The sequence below is a fragment of the Odocoileus virginianus genome, chromosome 15, assembly GCF_023699985.2.
Source record: "Odocoileus virginianus isolate 20LAN1187 ecotype Illinois chromosome 15, Ovbor_1.2, whole genome shotgun sequence".
NCBI classification, from domain to species: Eukaryota; Metazoa; Chordata; class Mammalia; order Artiodactyla; family Cervidae; genus Odocoileus; species Odocoileus virginianus.
In genome coordinates, this window is record NC_069688.1 from 47,535,710 (window position 1) to 47,555,994 (window position 20,285).

Genomic DNA, 20,285 nt, shown 5'->3' on the forward strand with positions numbered 1-20,285 from the left:
GACTGCTCCCAGTGCAGGGGGCTGGGTTCAATCCCTGGTCAGGGAACTGGATCCCATGTGCCACAACTAAGATCCGGTGCAGCAAAAAAAAAAAAAGTTAGGTGTTTGCTACCTGGCACCATTTTCCTTGGCAGGCAAAAAAGAGAAAAGTCAATTCAAATCTAAAGAAAATGTGGCTAAGACTTATGTCTAAGCAAACATATATTATGGATCAAAGTACAAGCTGAGATTTGCATTATAAAACTGAACAGATTACTCTTCACAAGGAAATACCCTCTTTTAGAGGGTGGGAGGAATAATCTGTAGCAGTAGTCTCAAATGCAAATGTCTCCGGGTGCGAGGCAGGTAAGGGCACCTCTTGTCACCACCAGTCAGTAGAAGCTTGGTTGTTAGATCTCATTTTTCAAGAGAAGCTAGAAACCTGAATATCTGTCTGAAATTTTCCAACTTTACATGTTGGCCGGGTTCTTTAACAGTCTTTTAAAATGCCATGTGATTCAGTATCTTGTGTACACCTGTATGGCAGTTTGTGACTTAGACTTAAGGACTTCCTCCTCCCCACCCCTTTTACTATGGACTAGAGCTTTTGTGTGTAAATCTTAGAAGTTCTTTCTGATCCTTGCCTCTACTGCCTCGCCTTCCCCCACTGAAATAAGTTTAGTACTCATGAGAAGTTTAATGCTATCAGGGAGGCAGGGTTACATTTTTCATATGCTTTATGCTGCATTACCATATCATTTTACATCTAGAGAATCATGCACGGATACACGTTTATTCTAAGTGAAAAATAGGCCAGTGGATTTTTAAAAATTCATTGATTAATTTTTGACTCTGCTGGCTCTTTGTTGCTGCATGGGCTTTTCTCTGGTTGCGGCAATCAGGGGGGGCCACTCTCTAGTTGCAGTGTGCGGGCCTCTCATTATATTAGCTTCTCTTGTTGTGGAGCACGGGCTCTAGGGTGCCAGCTTCAGTAGTTGTTGCTCGCGGGCTTAATTGCTCTGCAGCATGTGCGCGTGCGCTGGTCCCAGATCAGGGATGGAACCTGCGTCTCCTGCACTGGCAGGTGGATTCTTTAACGTTGAGCCACCAGGAAGCCCCTGGATTTTAGTTTTAACAGTATTAAGAGCTCATAAATAGTGTTTCAGATCCTCCATTGTAACCAACCTTTTAGAAACCATCACTTGTTGAGTTTTGGTGTAGTGATTTTTTTTTTTTTTCTGCGCATATATGTATATTTTAAATTTTACAGAAAACAAACATACTTCTAAGTGAAAACTTCACCATATTTCCAAATAAGATAATGTTGAACATACCTTATCATGAATTTCACATTTGACCTTATTTTTTGGTAAATACAGTTGTGAAAATTGAGTCATACTCTTTCTTTTAAAAATTCTCCCCTTAACATGCACTGCTTTCTGTGACTGGTCGAGACAACGTGGCACACTAAGGCAGCAACGTCTGGGAAGATAACCTGCATTTGTTTCTTTAGTTTTAATGTCAAAGTAAGTTCTTAAAATAATCCTGTCACAAAAATAAGGCAACTCTAGGCTGTAAAAACGTTAGCTCTTTGTCAAAGGTTACGTTCTTCTGTCCTCATCTGTTGTCACCATTTGTCAGCATCTTCTTCAAAGATCGGTTTTTTCCCTGTATGTATTGTCTAAATACTTGTACTGCTTCTCTCATTATCCACCCCCCAACCCCCAATTCCTGAGAAATTCTGAAGCTAGGAACGCATGATCAGGGTTAAATTCAGGTAGAAGCAGTACAGAACGAATTTTTAAAAACTGTATCTGAAAATTGAATGTCTTGAAGTCACATTTCAGACATACAGCAAGAGAGTCTTTCATAATCACAGAGATGAAGGGGATCACCCCTAAAGTGCCAATGCTTCTTGTTTGGGCCAGGGCAACCCTAATTCCTCTAAGCTCTTCTCAGGCCCACAGGTCAAGGTAGCTCCTAATATTTTAAGTCACAACACAGTGGGTAGACTGAAAGACTTCATCTCCTTCACCCATAAACAAATCCGCAGTGCAGCAGGAGGAGGAGACTGAGTTATCCCTTCCGTCTTAACATCCAAAACTCCCTCAAGGGGTTCCCCTTGAGCAGGTGGCCTGCTCCAGGGCTGTGTGAAAAGGGACTTGGGGTTGGGATACCCACTGTACAGGATTGAAGACGCTAACTCCAGACTTTCAGTTTGCTGGTGGCGGTGGGAATGTACTTACTAAATGCTGGCTCAAGTAAATGACCGTCTCAAAATGCTCTGCACCTTTGCTGAAAGTACATTCTTTTCTCCCAGTTACAGTCCTGCTGCCAGGCAGGACCACCATGTAATAGCTTGAATTTATTGTTATTGTTGATAATGTGAACAGCTGGCATGCAAGAAAGCATTTCAGAGGTGGAAGTGTATATGGTGTGGTGCAATACTTGTATAAAAGAACTGTTGTGGAGGGACTCCCAATGCTCAGGGAAGTGTGTGATGATACAGTGCAAAGACCATGTTCTGTGGTTGGAGGAAGACTTGACTCCTCTCTCTGCCATCAATCTGGTAACATAGCCATTGTTACAGAAGAAAAAAAGAAAAAAGTACACTTTGATTGCTTCTTGAATTTTAAGCTTTAGAGAGTTTGCCTTTGGAGAAATGCCAGAAATATTCCTACAGTATTTCTTCTTCTACAAAAAGATAACCTGGGTGCATTTAAGTTTTGGCAGTACCTGCCTTCTCTGATGTGGATGACAGGTGTTCTTTAAGATATTTTCTGTAGGAATCTTATGATTTAGTGTTGTAAGTAGCCTTTCACTGACTCACTGTTGTTTCTTCATGTGGATTACTAAGCCCTATATTCCAAAATAAAATTATATGGATAGGTAAAAGTTTTATTTCCATGAATGGATATCTAGAGAGTGGAGTGAGGTCACTTTAAAGATAGTTTGCTAATATGATTATTGGGTAACTGGTGAATTATCAGATGTTTTCACTGTGTTAACTGGTCTGTTAATGAGTTAATATGGGCAACTGTCCTAAAAAATCTGTATATTCATACTTTTCTTGCTTGTTCTAAACTTCAATTTGAGGTGAAAGACCTGAGGAGTAGTTTTGTTTAGTTTAAGATCAGGAATCTTTTCTGCTCCTGAAATGTGTTGTAACAAGTATTATTGTACATTTTTCCCTGTTGGAAAGAAATGGAAGAGTGGGGGAATACTTGGTTAAGTTTTATCTCTGCTTAAAGTCTGAAGCCAGTTTAGATCAAAACACAAATGACTGTAGAGTGTCAAGTAGACCATAAAGGGTCCTGTATGAGGGAGAAGCTGTAGGTTTATGTAGGAAGAAAACTAGAGCTACCAGAAAAATTCATGGAGAGGAGGTAGTGTTTGAGCTGGGCCTGAAGAAATAAGAATGAGACTAGAGGAAATGTATGGGTGGCAGAAGAATGCCACTTCCTACCATTAAAGTGAGTACTGATAAGTGTGAAACATGGATAGGTATACCTGGTCTTACAGTTCCAGGTAAGGGGAAAACATCATCTTGTAGAAGTTGGACTGAGGGAAATATATGCTGGAGAATTGGAGCCTTTTAGGGGTCCAGACACCTAAATTTTTTACATTTAGAAATGTAACGAGGAATCTAATCTAGCAGGTTTCATTCATCTTGGGGCTGTGTTTATTGAACACGTGGCAGGGGATTCAGGATGAGGGCAGAGAATTATAAAACTGAAGTTCCTACATTAAGTGCTACTGTCAGTTGTGGGTCGTAGAAATTAAAATGTTAAATTTGGGGGAGATGAGACTGAAATTGTAGGGAATTTCAAGGGCAACTATGAAATACGTTACCTTCTAGCAGGTATTGTTATACTTATTTCTCTTTTAATACTGGTTTGCTCTTACCTTACCTTGGTGCTTGAAAAATTTCCAGCCTGTGGATCTGTAAATCTGTCTATAAATCAGAAGGAATAGAATAGATTATTGAATCGGAATACAGAATAAATCTTTGGTGTCAGAATACTAAGGATTGTCAGAAACATACTGCTAACCTATCCACAATGAGATTCAGGAGATTCCTTGGAGAAGGAAATGGCAACCTGCTCTAGTATTCTTGACTGGGAGATCCCATGGACAAGGGAACCAGGCGGGCTACAGTCCATGGGGTTGCAAGAGTCATGCTCGACTTAGCAACTGCACTATCACCACCAGGGTGGCTTATCTTTTCTTTTAAAAACAGAAAACTTGTGTTAATATTACAATGGGAAGAAGTACAGAAATGCAAAGAAATAGAGGAAACAATAGAATCGGAAAGACTAGAGATCTCTTCAAGAAAATTAGAGATGCCGAGGGAATATTTCATGCAAAGATGGGCTCAATAAAGGACAGAAATGGTATGGACCTGACAGAAACAGAAGATATTAAGAAGAGGTGGCAAGAATACGCAGAAGAACTGTACAAAAAAGATCTTCACGACCCACTTAGTCACAATAGTGTGATCTCTCACCTAGAGCCAGACATCCTGGAATGTGAAGTCAAGTGGGCCTTACATCACTACTTGCATCAAGTGGGAAGCATCACTATGAAAAAAGCTAGTGGAGGTAATGGAATTCCAGTTGAGCTATTTCAAATCCTGAAAGATGATGCTGTAAAAGTGCTGCACTCAATATGTCAGCAAATTTGGAAAACTCAGCAGTGGCCACAGGACTGGGAAAGGTCAGTTTTCATTCCAATCCCAAAGAATGCTCAAACTACCACACAGTTGCACGCATCTCACACGTTAGTGAAGTAATGTTCAAAATTCCCCAAGCCAGGCTTCAGCAATACGTGAACCATGAACTTCCAGATGTTCAAGCTGGTTTTAGAAAAGGCAGAGGAACCAGAGATCAAATTGCCAACATCCGTTGAATCATCGAAAAAACAAGAGAGTTCCAGAAAAACATCTATTTCTGCTTAATTGACCATGCCAAAGCCTTTGACTGTGTGGATCGCAATAAACTGTGGAAAATTCTTCAAGAGATGGTAATACCAGACCACCTGACCTGCCTCTTGAGAAACCCGTATGCAGGTCAGGAGACAACAGTTTGAACTGGACATGGAACAACAGACTGGTTCCAAACTGGGAAAGGATTACATCAAGGCTATATATTGTCATCCTGCTTATTTAACTTATATGCAGAGTACATCATGAGAAACACTGGGCTGGAAGAAGCACAAGCTGGAGTCAAGATTGCCGGGAGAGATATCAATAACCTCAGATATGCAGATGATAGCACCCTTATGGCAGAAAGTGGAGAAGAACTAAAGAGCCTCTTGATGAAAGTGAAAGAGGAGAGTGAAAAAGTTGGCTTAAAGTTCAACATTCAGAAAACTAAGATCATGGCATCCGGTCCCATCACTTCATGGAAAATAGATGGGAAATAGTGGAAACAGTGTCAGACTTTATTTTCTCGGGCTCCAAAACCACTGCAGATGGTGATTGTAGCCATGAAATTAAAAGAGGCTTACTCCTTGGAAGGAAAGTTATGACCAACTTAAACAGCATATTAAAAAGCAGAGACATTACTTTGCCAACAAAGGTCCGTCTAGTCAAAGCTATGGTTTTTCCAGTGGTCATGTATAGATGTGAGAGTTGGACTGTGAAGAAAGCTGAGCGCCGAAGAATTGATGCTTTTGAACTGTGGTGTTGGAGAAGACTCTTGAGAGTCCCTTGGACTGCAAGGAGATCCAACCAGTCCACCCTAAAGGAGATGAGTCCTGAATATTCATTTCAAGGACTGATGCTGAAACTCCAATACTTCGGCCACCTGATGCAAAGAGCTGACTCATTGGAAAAGACCCTGATGCTAGGAAAGATTGAGGGCTGGAGGAGAAGGGGACGACAGAAGATGAGATGGTTGGATGGTATCACTGACTCAGTGAACATGAGTTTGGGTAGGTTCTGGGAGTTAGTGATGGACAGGGAGGCCTGGCGTGCTGCGGTTCATGGGGTCACAAAGAGTTAGACACGACTGAGTGACTGAACTGAATAGTTAATAACTTTAAGCATTGTAAGGTGTTGGAGGAAGATCCATTAATGTAGATGAGTACCTGATAATTTTGGCCAAACATTCAGTAACTTAGTAAATTTAAATGAATGTGATCAGTGGCCTGCAGTAATTCTGGGTTTTGCATGTCTGCCCAGGACTATAATGTTAAGGGGAACAAAGTATTCCTTATTTTATAGTTAGTACATTTTTTTGGTTTTGCTTTGAATATTTCTTTGTTACTGTTATCTGGGATCCATGTAGAAAAAGGTGTATGGGGCCAATTTAATTATAATAACTATCTTGAAATTTGGATAAATGATATATATTTTCTATAAATTTGGGGGATTGAATTTAAGAAATTAAACAAATTTGATATTTAGAGAAGCATTCTTAAGTGTCTATGTAAAATCAATTTGTATATGAAAATTTCAGACGGGTAAGATGAAATTGAATGTGACAGTAAATGCTGTTTCACTATAAACACTAACATAAATATCTTCCACTGATATATTTGCTTTTCATACATACTTAACAGTTTCTGGACTAAAAAGAGCTAGAGAGGACTGATTAGTCTTTTTTCACATAGATGAGACTGAAAACTTAATGGGCTCGTTAGTGGTAGAGGAGCTGGGAGTAAAGCCTGGATTTCTTGCCATGCAGTAGGTATCATTTTCAGTACAAATAGGTGTACATTTCAGATACAGTTAGGAGTCCACTATGATTTTTGATAATAGAAAATTTTATGTTTGTAACCATTTCTTCTATCCCCTTCCTAATGTGAAATTTACTTTTGAGTTCTTGAATTGTTATTTTATTTCTCTCTTTATTTCTAGCATTTTGATATCCTCAAACCCTACTTTAGTTTTATACATACTACCTGCAGTGGTATTTGGAGCCATGAAAGCATCATTTAATTCTTAATCTCAGTTGTCCAGTTTTGAGAACACTTTGACAAATTTTATTCTCCCCTCACTCCCCTATTCTTTGTGAAAACTCTGGAGACAGTGTTGGACTAAGAAAAAAGGAATGGAAATGAGGGGTTTAGTTGTATGCTGGTGAACAAGTATCTTTTGACAGTGTCACTACTATGGCTTTTGGGAAGTAAAGCCTTCCTTGGCCTAATCTCACAGTCTCTCTGTTGTTGAAGAGTTTTATACGTGGCTCAGAGTAAATGTGGGCTGAGGTGAGTGAGAGCTCCTGCCTCCCTGCTGTGTCTTCTCAAAGCTGTGGTTATTGCCTAGAACAGAGCCTCCCAGTTTATTTTCTTCTTCCCATATTCTAGTCAGCCTTCTTCCAGAGCTCATGAGTTCCACGGTGCATTACTCTTCTGGTGTTTTCTCTTGGAGCACAGATAATGTGCATTGTAAATGAGCAGACTGAGATTTGGTAAAAAAAAAAAAAAAAGCTTGACTTTAAAGGACTGAAGAAAACATTTTTTGTTAATGAAGACTAGAAAAATGAAAATTATTTTACTGAGAGCCAAATCACAGATGATCAGACGCTTTTCTTTGGGAGTGAAAATTAAATATGACATCATTCGAAAGTTACTTTTGCTTGAAAGTGTTAGTCGCTCAGTCATGTCCAACTCTTTGCGAGCCCATGGACTTTAGCCCACCAGGTTCCTCTGTCCGTGGAGTTCTCCAGGCAAGAATATTGGAGTGGTTGCCATTTCCTTCTCCAAGGGATCTTCCCAACCCAGGAATTGAACCTTCATCTCTTTTGTCTCCTGCATTGGCAGGCGAGTTCCCAGGCGCCACCTGGGAAGCCCTGTTTTTGCTTAGGAATATGATTTAGTGTTGGACATTTGCTTATACTTAGAGGAGGGCATGGCAACCCACTCCAGTATTCTCGCCTGGAGAATCCCATGGACAGAGGAGTCTGGGGGCTCCAGTCCATAGGGTTGCAGAGTCCAACATGACTGAAGCTGCTTAGCACAGCACCATTTGCTTATACACATTTTAGTGTTTCAAAGATGCTCCTTGTAAAGAACAGAGGATAGAACTTTACCAGATAAAATTGAAGGACAGTTGGTACCTAGTAGAATCTCTTATAGAAATAATTAACTTATTTGCCCACATGCTGTATGATTTGTGGTAGCTTTTAAATCCTAAACTAGCTTTAAGTATGTTTAATTTTGAGTATGTATACCACTTTCATCAGTTGTTAGTATGAATGACTGAAATTTGATTTTATGTTTGTCACTCTTTACAAAGCAAACTTTATGAAATTTCCTATTGATTTACTTTTCTGTTTTTTCCCCTGTTTTCTAAAATTCTCAGTTTATTTTTAAAAGAATAATTTCTGAAAATTATTTTTCAGTTATTATTAATAATAAAACAATTACTATTTTCAAAGATCAGACATTTGTTTAGGTAACTTAATAGAATTGAACTCTTAAAATCTCTCCATTTGATTACATCTTTATATTATAAAATGACTTCCTTAGGTTGACAGAAGTACCTAATTTAAATGAATATTACAGTACTTTATATGAACTCAAGACTGTTTCTTTGAGAGAAACAGCAAAATGGTGATAAATAACATGAATTAATATCTTTGTTAGATAGCCCTTTGAGATTTTTCTGAGCGTATTCAATAACTCTTAAAAATATCAGTTGCTATCCTTGTTTTACAGATACAGTCACTAAGGTTTTGTTTTTTTTTTAGCAACTCCACCAGAACACGAACCTGGGCACCAAGGTTTTAATTTGTACAATTGTGTGTCACAAGGCCCTTCTTGAAGAACTTTTGAGACTATTCTCACCTTAAGTCAGTTTGGCTTTTGGGTTGTTTCTGCCTTGTTGTATTAAATTCTTTAACAGTGACGTACTTTCCAAGTAGTTTTCATTTTGTGGTATTCCTGCACCTTCAAGAATCTCTTTCATCATACGTAGTTCAGTGTTTGAAAAATTGGCTTTCCACTGGACGTTGATTCAATTGCCAGTTCTGCTGCTGGTTTGTTAAAATCTGGAAGCCTGTTTGCTCTTCTGTAAAATAAGATGATGATTGAAGTTACAAATGAGGTGGTGAGGGAAAGCAACTGCAGGGTTGACTTACGACTTTTTTAGAGACAGAACTTAAAGATAATATACAAATCATTTTTGCCTCAGTAAATTTTTTGTGGTGGTACGATGGTAAAGAATCCAGTTAACAATGCAGGAGACCCAGAGATGTGGGTTCAGTTCCTGGATCAGAAAGATCCCCTGGAGAAGGAAATGGCAACCCACTCCAGTATTCTTGCCTGGGAAATCCCATGGACAGAGGATCCTGGTGGGCTACAGTCCATGGGGTCACAAAAGAGTCGGACATGACTGAATGCACACACACACTGTTAGAGATCTCCAAATGAGAACTCTTTTGTTTACAGAGGCTCTGTATGTGTTGTTTATTCATGTTTTGTTTTGTTTTTAAAGGTTACGAGAAGTTTCAGAGAAACTGAACAAATACAATTTAAACAGGTAAGAGTTTTAAAATATTTTACATGTCCTGAAGAGAATAGCTTTTTTTAAAAACAAAAATTAGGAAAACATACTCATGTTTAGGTAGCAGCTATTAAGAATATTTTGGTCTAGCTGTCAGCTTTTTATGAGTGAATTCATTTGAATTATAGTTTGTGTTCATACTGATTTTTAAAAACTCTGCCATACCAAGAGCTATAATGACTATAGATAATGTATTTCAATTATTGCTTTAAAATATATAAATATTAGTTTTTAAAAATGAGTTTTGCCAGCAATTCTTTTGTTAATTGAAATTGAAAAAACCCTCAAGGGTGTATTTGCCATTTAAAAAATAATTTTCTTATTTAAATTCCTTGTGGCTTTTCATCATAATGATAGGGTGTTATTGTTTTCCTTATATATATATATGTGTGTATATATATACACACACCCATATATATATATGTATATATGTTCATTATCTGTACACACATACATACACACACATACATATGATGTGTGACTGTATGTGTATACCATGTAATAAAAGTTTCTAGTAAATACTATGACTTTGGAGGAAAAAGAAATAATAACTTTCCTTGCGTATTTTTCTTTATTCCCCAGCCATCCCCCTTTGAATGTATTGGAGCAGGCTACTATTAAACAGTGTGTGGTGGGACCAAATCACGCTGCCTTCCTTCTTGAGGTAACTTGTTTACTCTTAAGGTAGAGAAGTGAAAATGAGTGTTAAAAGACAACTGTGCATCATCACGTGTCTTCCTTTGGAAGGAACGAAGAAAAGAGCACTTTCTTACAAGAGTTATTTCAGAGCTCACCCAGTTCCGTTTCCTTATTGTATAAATTCTCTGGCCCAGAGAAAGTGTAAATGATTTACTAGAGCTTGAAACTAGTTAGTAAAAGAATGGAGAAGTTCCTGATATCCAGTTATTTCCTTACTCTGAATTCTGTTAGATTGAGATATTTTACATTATCTTTACTGGTTTCATGGTTAACGCATATAAAACATACTTCTCTGGCTTCAGTATGAGTGCCTTCTGGAAGCGAGCTTATTTTTTGGCTTTTTGAATTGACAGTGATAGGTACATAATCTGTTTGTTGAATAAACTCAAGTTTTAATGCACATTTTTACTTGGGAAAGTTCTATTTTCTTTGCTTCTAGGATGGTAGAGTTTGCAGGATTGGTTTTTCAGTACAGCCAGACCGATTGGAATTGGGTAAACCTGACAATAATGATGGGTAAGACATTATGTCCTTTCTATTTAATAAATAATTCTTAAAGGTATAATATTCCATCTGTGTTTTGATTTGGGGAGCCTTCAAGTTAACATTATTGAAAACCATATGCTTAAAATAGAATGCAATGGTTACTTTGTAGTTTGATTTTAATTTTTATGCAAGCAGTGATTTATAAATATTCACATTAAAAGTAGCAGAGGAATCAACGATCACTTAACAGAATAGGTTACCAGAAGTATGATATGTATTTGGTAGGTTCCAAGTCAGATCTGCTCTTTGAGTGAACTGCTTTTTCAGATCATGTTTTTCCTCCCTTAATATTCCCAAATCAGGTAACTCAATTTGAAATTGATGAAGTCTTTAAAGTTTTGGTCTTTATAAAGGATGACATGTAAAAAAGATTGCTAGATAATGCATGACGACTTTCAGTTGACTGCTTCTGAGGAAAGTATGATTACTTTCAAAGATCTAAGGAACAATTTGTTTGCAGCTAAACTATGAAAAATTTCAGACAGGAGCTGGATTGTTACCAGGTTACAAGTTGTTAGATTTGCTCTTTGTTCTGAAGTGTCCATCTCATTGAGAGTCATCAGAACTGTTAAGCTGATATTTTATGTAGTGAAGCCTAGATTTCCTAGGCATTTGGGGACTTTTCTGTGATTTTTCTACCTCTTGTTTTTTCCCAGGTCAAAGTTGAATAGCAGCTCTGGGGCAGGGAGGACGTCGAGACCTGGTAGGACAAGTGACTCCCCGTGGTTTCTCTCGGGTTCTGAGACTCTGGGCAGGCTGGCTGGCAACACCCTGGGGTAAGTTGTGGCCGGATGATGCATCCACTAGTCTGTAAGTGCTGTCACTGCTAGTGTTCGGTCTCAGTGTTAACCTAGTGACGAAGCCAGGGAACTCTGGGCAGGGTCTCCGTTTGTTCAGAATGAACCACCATGACTTAAAAAAGCCGACATAGGCTAATTACTGTTAACCTAAGTTTTTGATCGTTTAAAAATGTATAGTGGCTATGTGCATTTATGTCATCTATATTTTTAAAATTTCAGTTACATTATCTTTGGTCTTATTTTTGATTAATTCTTGTGTAAAAAATTTCTAGCATTTCTTTCTAATATCCAAATCTGATAGTTCTTTCTGAATGAATTTAGTGGGGCTTGAAACTATTATGTAACTAAATTTTACTGCCTTTAATGAAATCATTTTTACTTTAAAGAAATTATTGTGGTATACTTGACATATAACAGTTGCAAGTGCACAACATAACAATTCAATATTTGTGTATTACATGTATACAAATATTTATGGCCCTTGGACAGTGTGGGATTTAGGGCACAGTTTTGATCCTGTACAGTCAAAAATCCACTTGTAACTTCTGACTTCTTCAAAACTTAACTACTAATAGCCTCTTGTTGACTGGCAGCCTTAGGGTTAGCATAAACAGTTCATTAATATGTATTTTGTATGTTATATGTATTATATTCCCTATTCTTATAATAAAGTAAGATAGAAAAAATAAAACATTGAGAAAAAAATACACTTACAGCACTGTTCTTATCAATACTGTAAGTTTGTACCATCTTTTGCAAAATGAATTGTCTCTCCTTACCTGTGTCCGTATTTTCCTATATGATACAAAACTCCAGATGGTATTCTTATTACTAACACTAGACATCAAAAATGAAAAGATGTTGTGAAAGGGAGATTCATATTTATTGTATTTACAGATACAGTGATTGATGCATTGATAGTGAAGAAGCAGCAGTATGATTACTTCATGGTAGCCTAACTTAAACACTAATGAATGAATGATTATAAAAACTTTATGGCATGTAGTATTACAGTCATATTTATCACATGGTATTAGAAGCGTTCATTTAAAAGAAACTACTTACCTGTGATGATAGACTAATACGCAGTTTCTCCCATTAAGAGAAAGAGAAGCATACTGTATGGTAATGTAATTCTATGAAAGCAAAGTTGTAACAGTAAGAAGACTGTCATTGAGCAAAAAACAGTAAGAAAACGAACATTATCAGTTTTATGTTAACTATCACTCACCTTTTGCCTATGTAAGCATAGGCTGTTACCTACAGATGTTTTATATGTTCATGACATAACTTGTTCTTAGCTTTTTTGGAGTTTTTCCAGGCTTTGTGGTTCATCTGTGAGTTTTTAAAATTCCTGTTAGTCCCCCCCCCAAAATAAATTTTAATATATTTATTGAAAAAAAATATATAAGGGAAGCCACAAAGTCTCTGCTGTTCAAGGGTCAACTGTAATGTGAAATGAAACAGTCAATTTAACACCCATCACCAAATCTGGCTACAAATTTTTTTCTTGTGATGAGGACTTTAGAGATCTGCTCTCTTATCAGCTTTCAAATATACAGTACCTTGCTGTACATTTTACTTCTGTGATATCTATTTTATAACTGAAAGTTTGTACCTTATTTTTACTTTTAAAATTATTTGTAAAATTTTTACTTCTTACACTGCTGCTGCTAAGTTACTTCAGTCATGTCCGACTCTTCGCGACCCCATGGGCTGCAGCCCACCAGGCTCCTCTGCCCATGAGATTTTCCAGGCAAGAGTACTGGAGTGGGGTGCCATTGCCTTCTCCAACTTTTTACACTGCTGCTGCTGCTAAGTCACTCAGTCGTGTCCGACTCTGTGCGACCCCATAGACGGCAGCCCACCAGGCTCCCCCGTCCCTGGGATTCTCCAGGCAAGAACACTGGAGTGGGGTGCCATTTCCTTCTCCAATGCATGAAAGTGAAAAGTGAAAGTGAAGTCACTCAGTCATGTCCGACTCTTCTCGACCCCATGGACTGCAGCCTACCAGGCTCCTCCATCCATGGGATTTTCCAGGCAAGAGTACTGGAGTGGGGTGCCATTTCCTTCTCCAACTTTTTACACTAGATACTCTTAATTCCATTTTCTCTAAAGCTGATATGCTGTCAAACTAAAAGAATCATATACAAATTCCAAGCCAGGTGGTTTTATTCATTTTATACCTTGATTTCTGAATAGCTGTATCTTCTGAAATTACCCATTTAGTGGTTGCTGCTGCTGCTGTCGCTTCAGTCGTGTCTGACTCTGTGCGACCCCATAGATGGCAGCCCACCAGGTTCCCCTGTCCCTGGGATCCTCCAGGCAAGAATACTGGAGTGGCTTGCCATTTCCTTCTCCAATGCATGAAAGTGAAAGTGAAGTCGCTCAGTCATGTCCGACTCTTTTTGACCCCATGAACTGTAGCCCACTAGGCTCCTCTGTCCATGGGAATTTCCAGGCAGGAGTACTGGAGTGGCTGCCATTTCCTTCTCCCATTTAGTGGTTAGATAATGCCAAATCAGTGGTGTTAGCATATGTATTCAAAGGCTAATCAGAGAAATAGAAGCAATTTAAATTGTTTCAAAATATAATTGAGAGGAAGATGGTTTTAAACATTTTGACTCTCTTGGTAAAGTTAGATTTAAAAGTTGAGATCCCATTTTATATGATAAACTTGCGAAATGTTTGATTTTATTTAAGAAAGCATGCTATTATTTATCATACTATGTCAAACTTTACCTGTTAAAAGATTAAAATTTAGTTCTTTTTTTAGTTGAGGGGTTGTCACATGGTAGCTTACAGGCTAAATCTGTCTTGACTGCCTCCTCTTTTCATTGAGACAGCTATACTTGATACTTACTTAACTCTGGTTGCTTTTGTGCTAAAATGGCACAGATGAGTTGTCATGACAAAGACTGGTGAGCCTACAAAGCCTAAATAAATGATTACTTTTCTGCACTTTACAGTTTGCTGATCCCTGCTTTAGTTTATTCATTTACATGGTGGCATTTGTTCCTAATGCTGTACTCTTTATTTCTAAATTTAACTTTTCATTTGAAAATTATTTGACTTTTAAAAGTTGCAGAATTTCACCCAGCTTCCCCAAATGTTAATGTTCTACATAATCATAGTACAGTTATCAACACCAGGAAATTAACAGTGATCAGTGCTTAATCTGTGGAGTTTATTCAGATTTCATCACCTGTTCCACGGGTACTATTTCTCTGCTCTAGGATTCAATCCAGGATCCTATGTGGCTTCTGTTGTCATGTTTCTGTAGGTTCCTCTCATCTGGGACAGTTTCTCAGTCTTTCCAGACCTTGATGAGTTTGGTAACTGGTTACTTTGTAGAATGTTTGAATTTGTCTCTTATTTCCTCATGATTAAACCCAAGTGAGGCTTTTTTTTTTTTTTAAGTCTTTAGTTTTTAAGAGCGGTTTCCAAATTCACAGCAAAAATGAGAAGGTACTGACTGTATAGGGATTTTCTATTCCCCCTGACCACATGTATAACCTCCCTTGTTATCAGTACTCCCCACCAGAGCGGTCCATTTGTACAGCTGATGAACCTACACCGGCACATCATCATCCACAGTCCGTAGTTTTTACATGAGAGTTCACTCTGGGTGTTGTACCTTCTCTGGGTTTGGATAAGTTTATAATGACATGCATCTTTCATTACAACATCATATAGAGTAGTTTCACTGTCCTAAAAATCCACTGATCTTTTTACCATCTCCATAGTTTTGTCTTTTTCAGAATGTCGTATAGTTGGAATCATACAGTATTTAGCCTTTCCAGATTGGCTCCTTTCACTTAGTAGTATGCATTTAAGGTTCCTTCATGTCTTTTCATGGCTTGATAGCTCATTTCTTTTTAGTGCTGAGTAGTATTTCATTGTATAGATGTATCATAGTTGATTTACATATTCACCTACTAAAAGACATCTTGGTTGCTTTCAAATTTTGGCAGTTATGAGTAAAGCTGTGTGCTGATTTTTGTGTGGATGTAGGTTTTCTGCTCCTTTGGATTAAACACCAAGGAGCACAATTGCTGCATTTGGTGTTCTGGATTTTGGTCATTCTAATAGGTGTGTAGTGGTGGCTTGTTTTTTTAAATTCACATTTGCTTGATGGTATATGAAGCATCTTTTCGTATGCTTATTTGCCCAATGTAGCTCTTCTCTGGTGAGGTTTCTTTTAAGGTCTTTGGCTCATTTTTCCATCAGATTGTTGATATATATTGGATAACCATTCTTTAATCAGATAATGTCTTTTGCAGTTATTTTCTCCCAGTCTGTAACTTGTCTTTCATTATCTTGACAGAATCATTTATAGAGCCAAAGTTTTTGACTTTAAGAAGTTTAGCTTATAAGTTATTTCTTTTATTGTGCCTTTGGTGTCATATCTAAAAAGTCATTGCCAAACCCAGGATTGTCTAGTTTTCTTCTCTGCTATATTCTCAGAGTTTTATAGTTTTGCATTTTCTTCTCTGCTATATTCTCAGAGTTTTATAGTTTTGCATTTTACATTTAGGTCTGTGATCCGTTTTAATTTTTGTGAAGGCCCGTGTCTTTTTTCCATGTGGATGTCCAGTTGTCCAGCAGTGATTGAGTTGGCTGTCTTTGCTTCTTTGTATTGCCTTTGCCCCTTTGTCAAATATCAGTATCTATGTATTTATAGGGGTATGTCTCTGAGCTCTTTATGCTGTACGATTGATCTGTTTGTTTTTTCTCCAGTAGCACACTGTCTTGATTACTGTTGATTTATAGTGAGTCTTTGAAAGTTGATTAGGGCCCAGTCAGTCAAAAGAACTTTGTTCTTCAGTATTGTGCTGGCTATTTAGATCTTTTGCCTTTCCCTATGCATTTTAGAATCGGTTTGTTGATATCCACATAAAACGTGATACAATTTTGATTGGGATTACAGATGATGCATTTTTGGCAAGAATACCACAGAAGTGATGAAGTGACCTTCTCTTTGCATCATATGTGGAGGCATATGATATTGACTTGTCTCATTACCGTGATGGTTATGCCTGACCTCTTAGTTAAAGTGATGTTTGCCAAGCTTCTCAAGTATAAAGTTACTATTAATATTTCCCCTTTTGTAATAATGTATTTTGTGGGGAGATGGGCTTCCCTGGTGGCTCAGCTGGATACTTCCTGACTATGTAATTAGTCCATTTTCCATCATACTTTAGCTCATTAACTTTAGCATCCATTGATAATTTCTTCCTTTATTACTGTGGTGTTGGCCAAGTAGTTCTTTTTAAAATATGTTTTTATTATTTCTTTTACACTCATTAATTGAAATTTGACTGTAAGGAAGAACTTGTCCTCCTCCCCCATTTCTTTCTTTTTTATTCTATTCTGTTACTGTTATTTATGTTAATTATGATCTCATGGATATTTGTTTTATTTTATGGTTTATAATTTATGGTTTATAAATTTAAATTTATAATTTAAATTATCCTCGATTTAAATTCTCTTCTCTTTATACATAAAGCTTGGATATAACCAATTATAAGAGACTGCGTGACAAGATGACTGAAGAGAATAGTGGGATTTTATGTCTTTGGTGACGAAATGCACGACAGAGATGATCATCAAGGGGTACATTTGAGCTCGAATAAAACCTTAGTAGACTTGCTCCAAAAGAAGGTTGAGACTAATTTTAAGACTTTAGAAAGCAGGGAGAATCTTTAGTTTTTGTTTTCCTCTTACTCATGCTTGATTGTATTCCTTTTTTGAATCATGTTTTTCTAAACCTGCCCCACCCCAACAGACTCTGTGTTTTAGCATTGGGTTCATGATTGCAATTCTGAAAAACATCAGTGTCCCCACTGACTAAGCCATATTTTGCAGATGTCCACAAAACGTAAGCAAGCTAATGGCTGATTGTTTCTCTTGGCCCGTATAAAATGTTTCTCAGTGTGTTGATGGAGAAATTGTAACCAGTATTCTGTAAATTAAGAAATTTTAAAGTAAAAAATGTTATCCTTCATAATAAATTTTCTTTCTCTGAGTTGTATAGTTCCCTACTCCTCACATTCCTGTGTTGATTATAGTAAACTTTAAAGAAGCTTGCTCTTTATTAGAGAATCTAGGACAGACAGGTGCAGTCATATATGAAAGACTGTGTCCCCACAGACCTTGGTCCCCAGCCCCTTCCTTCAGAGTCCTGGCTTGTTCCCTTTGGGTTCATAGAGGTGTTGTGAATCAGGTGGTCTCTGTTTGCGAACTACATTTGAAAGATTTTGGGATAATTAATACTGTTTTTTGCTGTCAGTGTGGGTAATTGAGAGTTGATCATGTATTATGACTGATCATTCTTAGGACTATGTAACAGTCAATGTTTCTAGGACTTTTAATGTTTTTCCCTTGGGGGTTTTGCTAATTGGTAGTGTGCTAAGGCTTTCTAGCTGCTGTTTTTTTCTCTTTCATAATTACTCAAATTTATCCTGGGAGATATTTCGAAAATCTCCAGTATATTTTTGTTAAGCTTATTTCAGTTGGGCAAGAGCACCAACTTTGAAGGGGGAAGAACACCAACTTTGTTTGGAGAAAGAGGGTGTGTGTTTAAAGAATGTTTAAAATGGAAATATTAGTATCTAAAGTCTCTTTATTCATTGTTTGTTATCACCCATTTTTAAAGGAGGCAGCTAAACAGCTGATGTTACCATAGAAGTCTACAGGGCCATTGTTACCAAATGCAGGCCTCCATCACTCTCCCATCCCCCACCCTTTAATCTTAAGAGAAGCTGCAAACTTGTTTTTTTATGGGAAATCTTCTGACTTAAGTATTGAAACTAGTTGATATTTCCGTGGAAATAAATGTGCACATATGCACAGGCACACACATACCTATCTAGTGTGTGAGCGTGTGTTTGTATGCATTTATATATGTATATATTCTTTTAAATAAACTTCATATTTTTGAACAGTTTTAGATTACAGAAAATTACAGAGGTAGTACTGAGAATTCTTGTGTGCCCCATACCCAGTTTTCCCTATTAACATGTAACATAAGCCTGGTACATTTTTTATAATTAATGTATGTTGATACATTATCATTAGCTGAAGGCTGTAGGTTGTTCACATTCCCTCATTTTTCTCTTAATGTCCTCTTTCCGTTCCAGGATCCCATCCAGGAATCCACAGTGGATTTAGTTGTCATTTCTCTTTAGGCTTTTCTTGATTGTGACAGTTTCTCAGACTTTTCTTGTTTTTGATGCTGTACATTTTTTTAAATTAGCCAAGTATATGGACAGGACTTATCCCATGGGTATTAAGATTGCAAACTGTGGATTAATTCCATACTATGTGTGATTTTCTCAGTTGATTGAAGTCACTTTGTGTATCTTGAGTATTATATAATGGGGTCAAATTGTAGGACTAATTTGATGAGCGAGGTGTGGATAGTAGAAACTGGTTTTTATATTATTTTTGAGTTTAATATTAAAAATATTTATATCTCACTATATATATATATATATATATAGAGAGAGAGAGAGAGAGAGAGAGAGCACTCACTATAATAGACAAAGAGAGGATTCCAGTACTTTTCTTTTGAGACCACTGATAAACCTCTATTAATGTATACTTAGTCAAATGCCTTGCTCTTTTTCTGGACAGCAAGCTGGATAGAGGAATGTTTAGCATCAGTTGAGGTAGGAAGTCTAGTAGGTTGCTTGGATTCTAACATAAGAAATCCTGCACTGTGGGTGTGAGTGGGAAAATGTGGTATTCTCCATGGTAACAGGCAAGCCAGAGATATTTTGACTTTTGTCTTTCAGCTAACCTCAGTTGAGGTTTTGTGTAACAGAGATTGCAAATTGGCCTTATAACTTACTGTCCAAACTGGGAAATTTGGGAGTGAAAATAATAATAGGCTCAGACAGTATGCTGACTCTTGGTGTTATCTCAGGCAAACTGGGGACATAACTGTTATACTAATTAAATCTTTTCAAGACTCTAGTGTGGTTCCTACTGTTTTCACGTTGAGATAATAAATTTAGCTTTTGACTGTTAAAAACTTCTACAAGAGTAGTTCCACCTGACTTAATTTTGACAGCTTACAGGAAACCATGAAGTAGAAATGCTGATTTAATATTTTATTTTAATATCTATTTGTACCTTTCATTGATCCTATATTATTTTCTGTTGCATAATTGTCACAAAGCATATAAGTTGAAAACGTGTCTGTTTTCTAGAACATAGCTTTTTTTTGGGTAACACATGACTTTATATTTTTTAAATCATGTTTAGAACTAAAACACATTACATGAAATTTATCATCGTTATGATTATAACTGCACACCTCAGTTAGTATTGAATATAGTCACATTATTGTGAAGGAAGTCTCCATAACTTTTTCATCTTGTAAAAGTGAAACTTTATATCCATTAAACAGCTCCCTCTACCCTTCTTCCTAGCATCTGGCAGCCACCATTCTACTTTCTGTTTCTCTGAATCTGACTACTTTGGATACCATTTGTGTTTTTGTGATTGGCTTAATTTCACTTGGCCTGATATCTTCAAAGTTTATCTATGTTGTAGCATGTGTCAGGATTTCCTTCCATTTTAATGCTGAATAATATTACAGTATATGTATATACCACATTTTGTTTAACCATTCATTTTTCATTGGATATTAGGTTGCTTGTACCTGTTGGCTCTTATGAATAGTGCTGCTTTGAACATGGGTATATAGATATCCCTTTGAGACTCCATTTTCAATTCTTTTG

General features: G+C 37.1%; 1 protein-coding gene across 1 annotated transcript in view; it reads left to right on the plus strand.

Moving 5' to 3' along the window:
• Positions 1-20,285, plus strand: part of UBR5 (ubiquitin protein ligase E3 component n-recognin 5) — a 144,277-nt gene that overhangs the window by 38,396 nt on the left and 85,596 nt on the right. The window contains exons 2-5 of the mRNA XM_070477316.1: positions 9,422-9,466; positions 10,073-10,154; positions 10,629-10,705; positions 11,392-11,511. Of these exons, the coding sequence (XP_070333417.1) occupies positions 9,422-9,466; positions 10,073-10,154; positions 10,629-10,705; positions 11,392-11,511 (324 nt within the window). The remainder of the gene's footprint in view (positions 1-9,421; positions 9,467-10,072; positions 10,155-10,628; positions 10,706-11,391; positions 11,512-20,285) is intronic.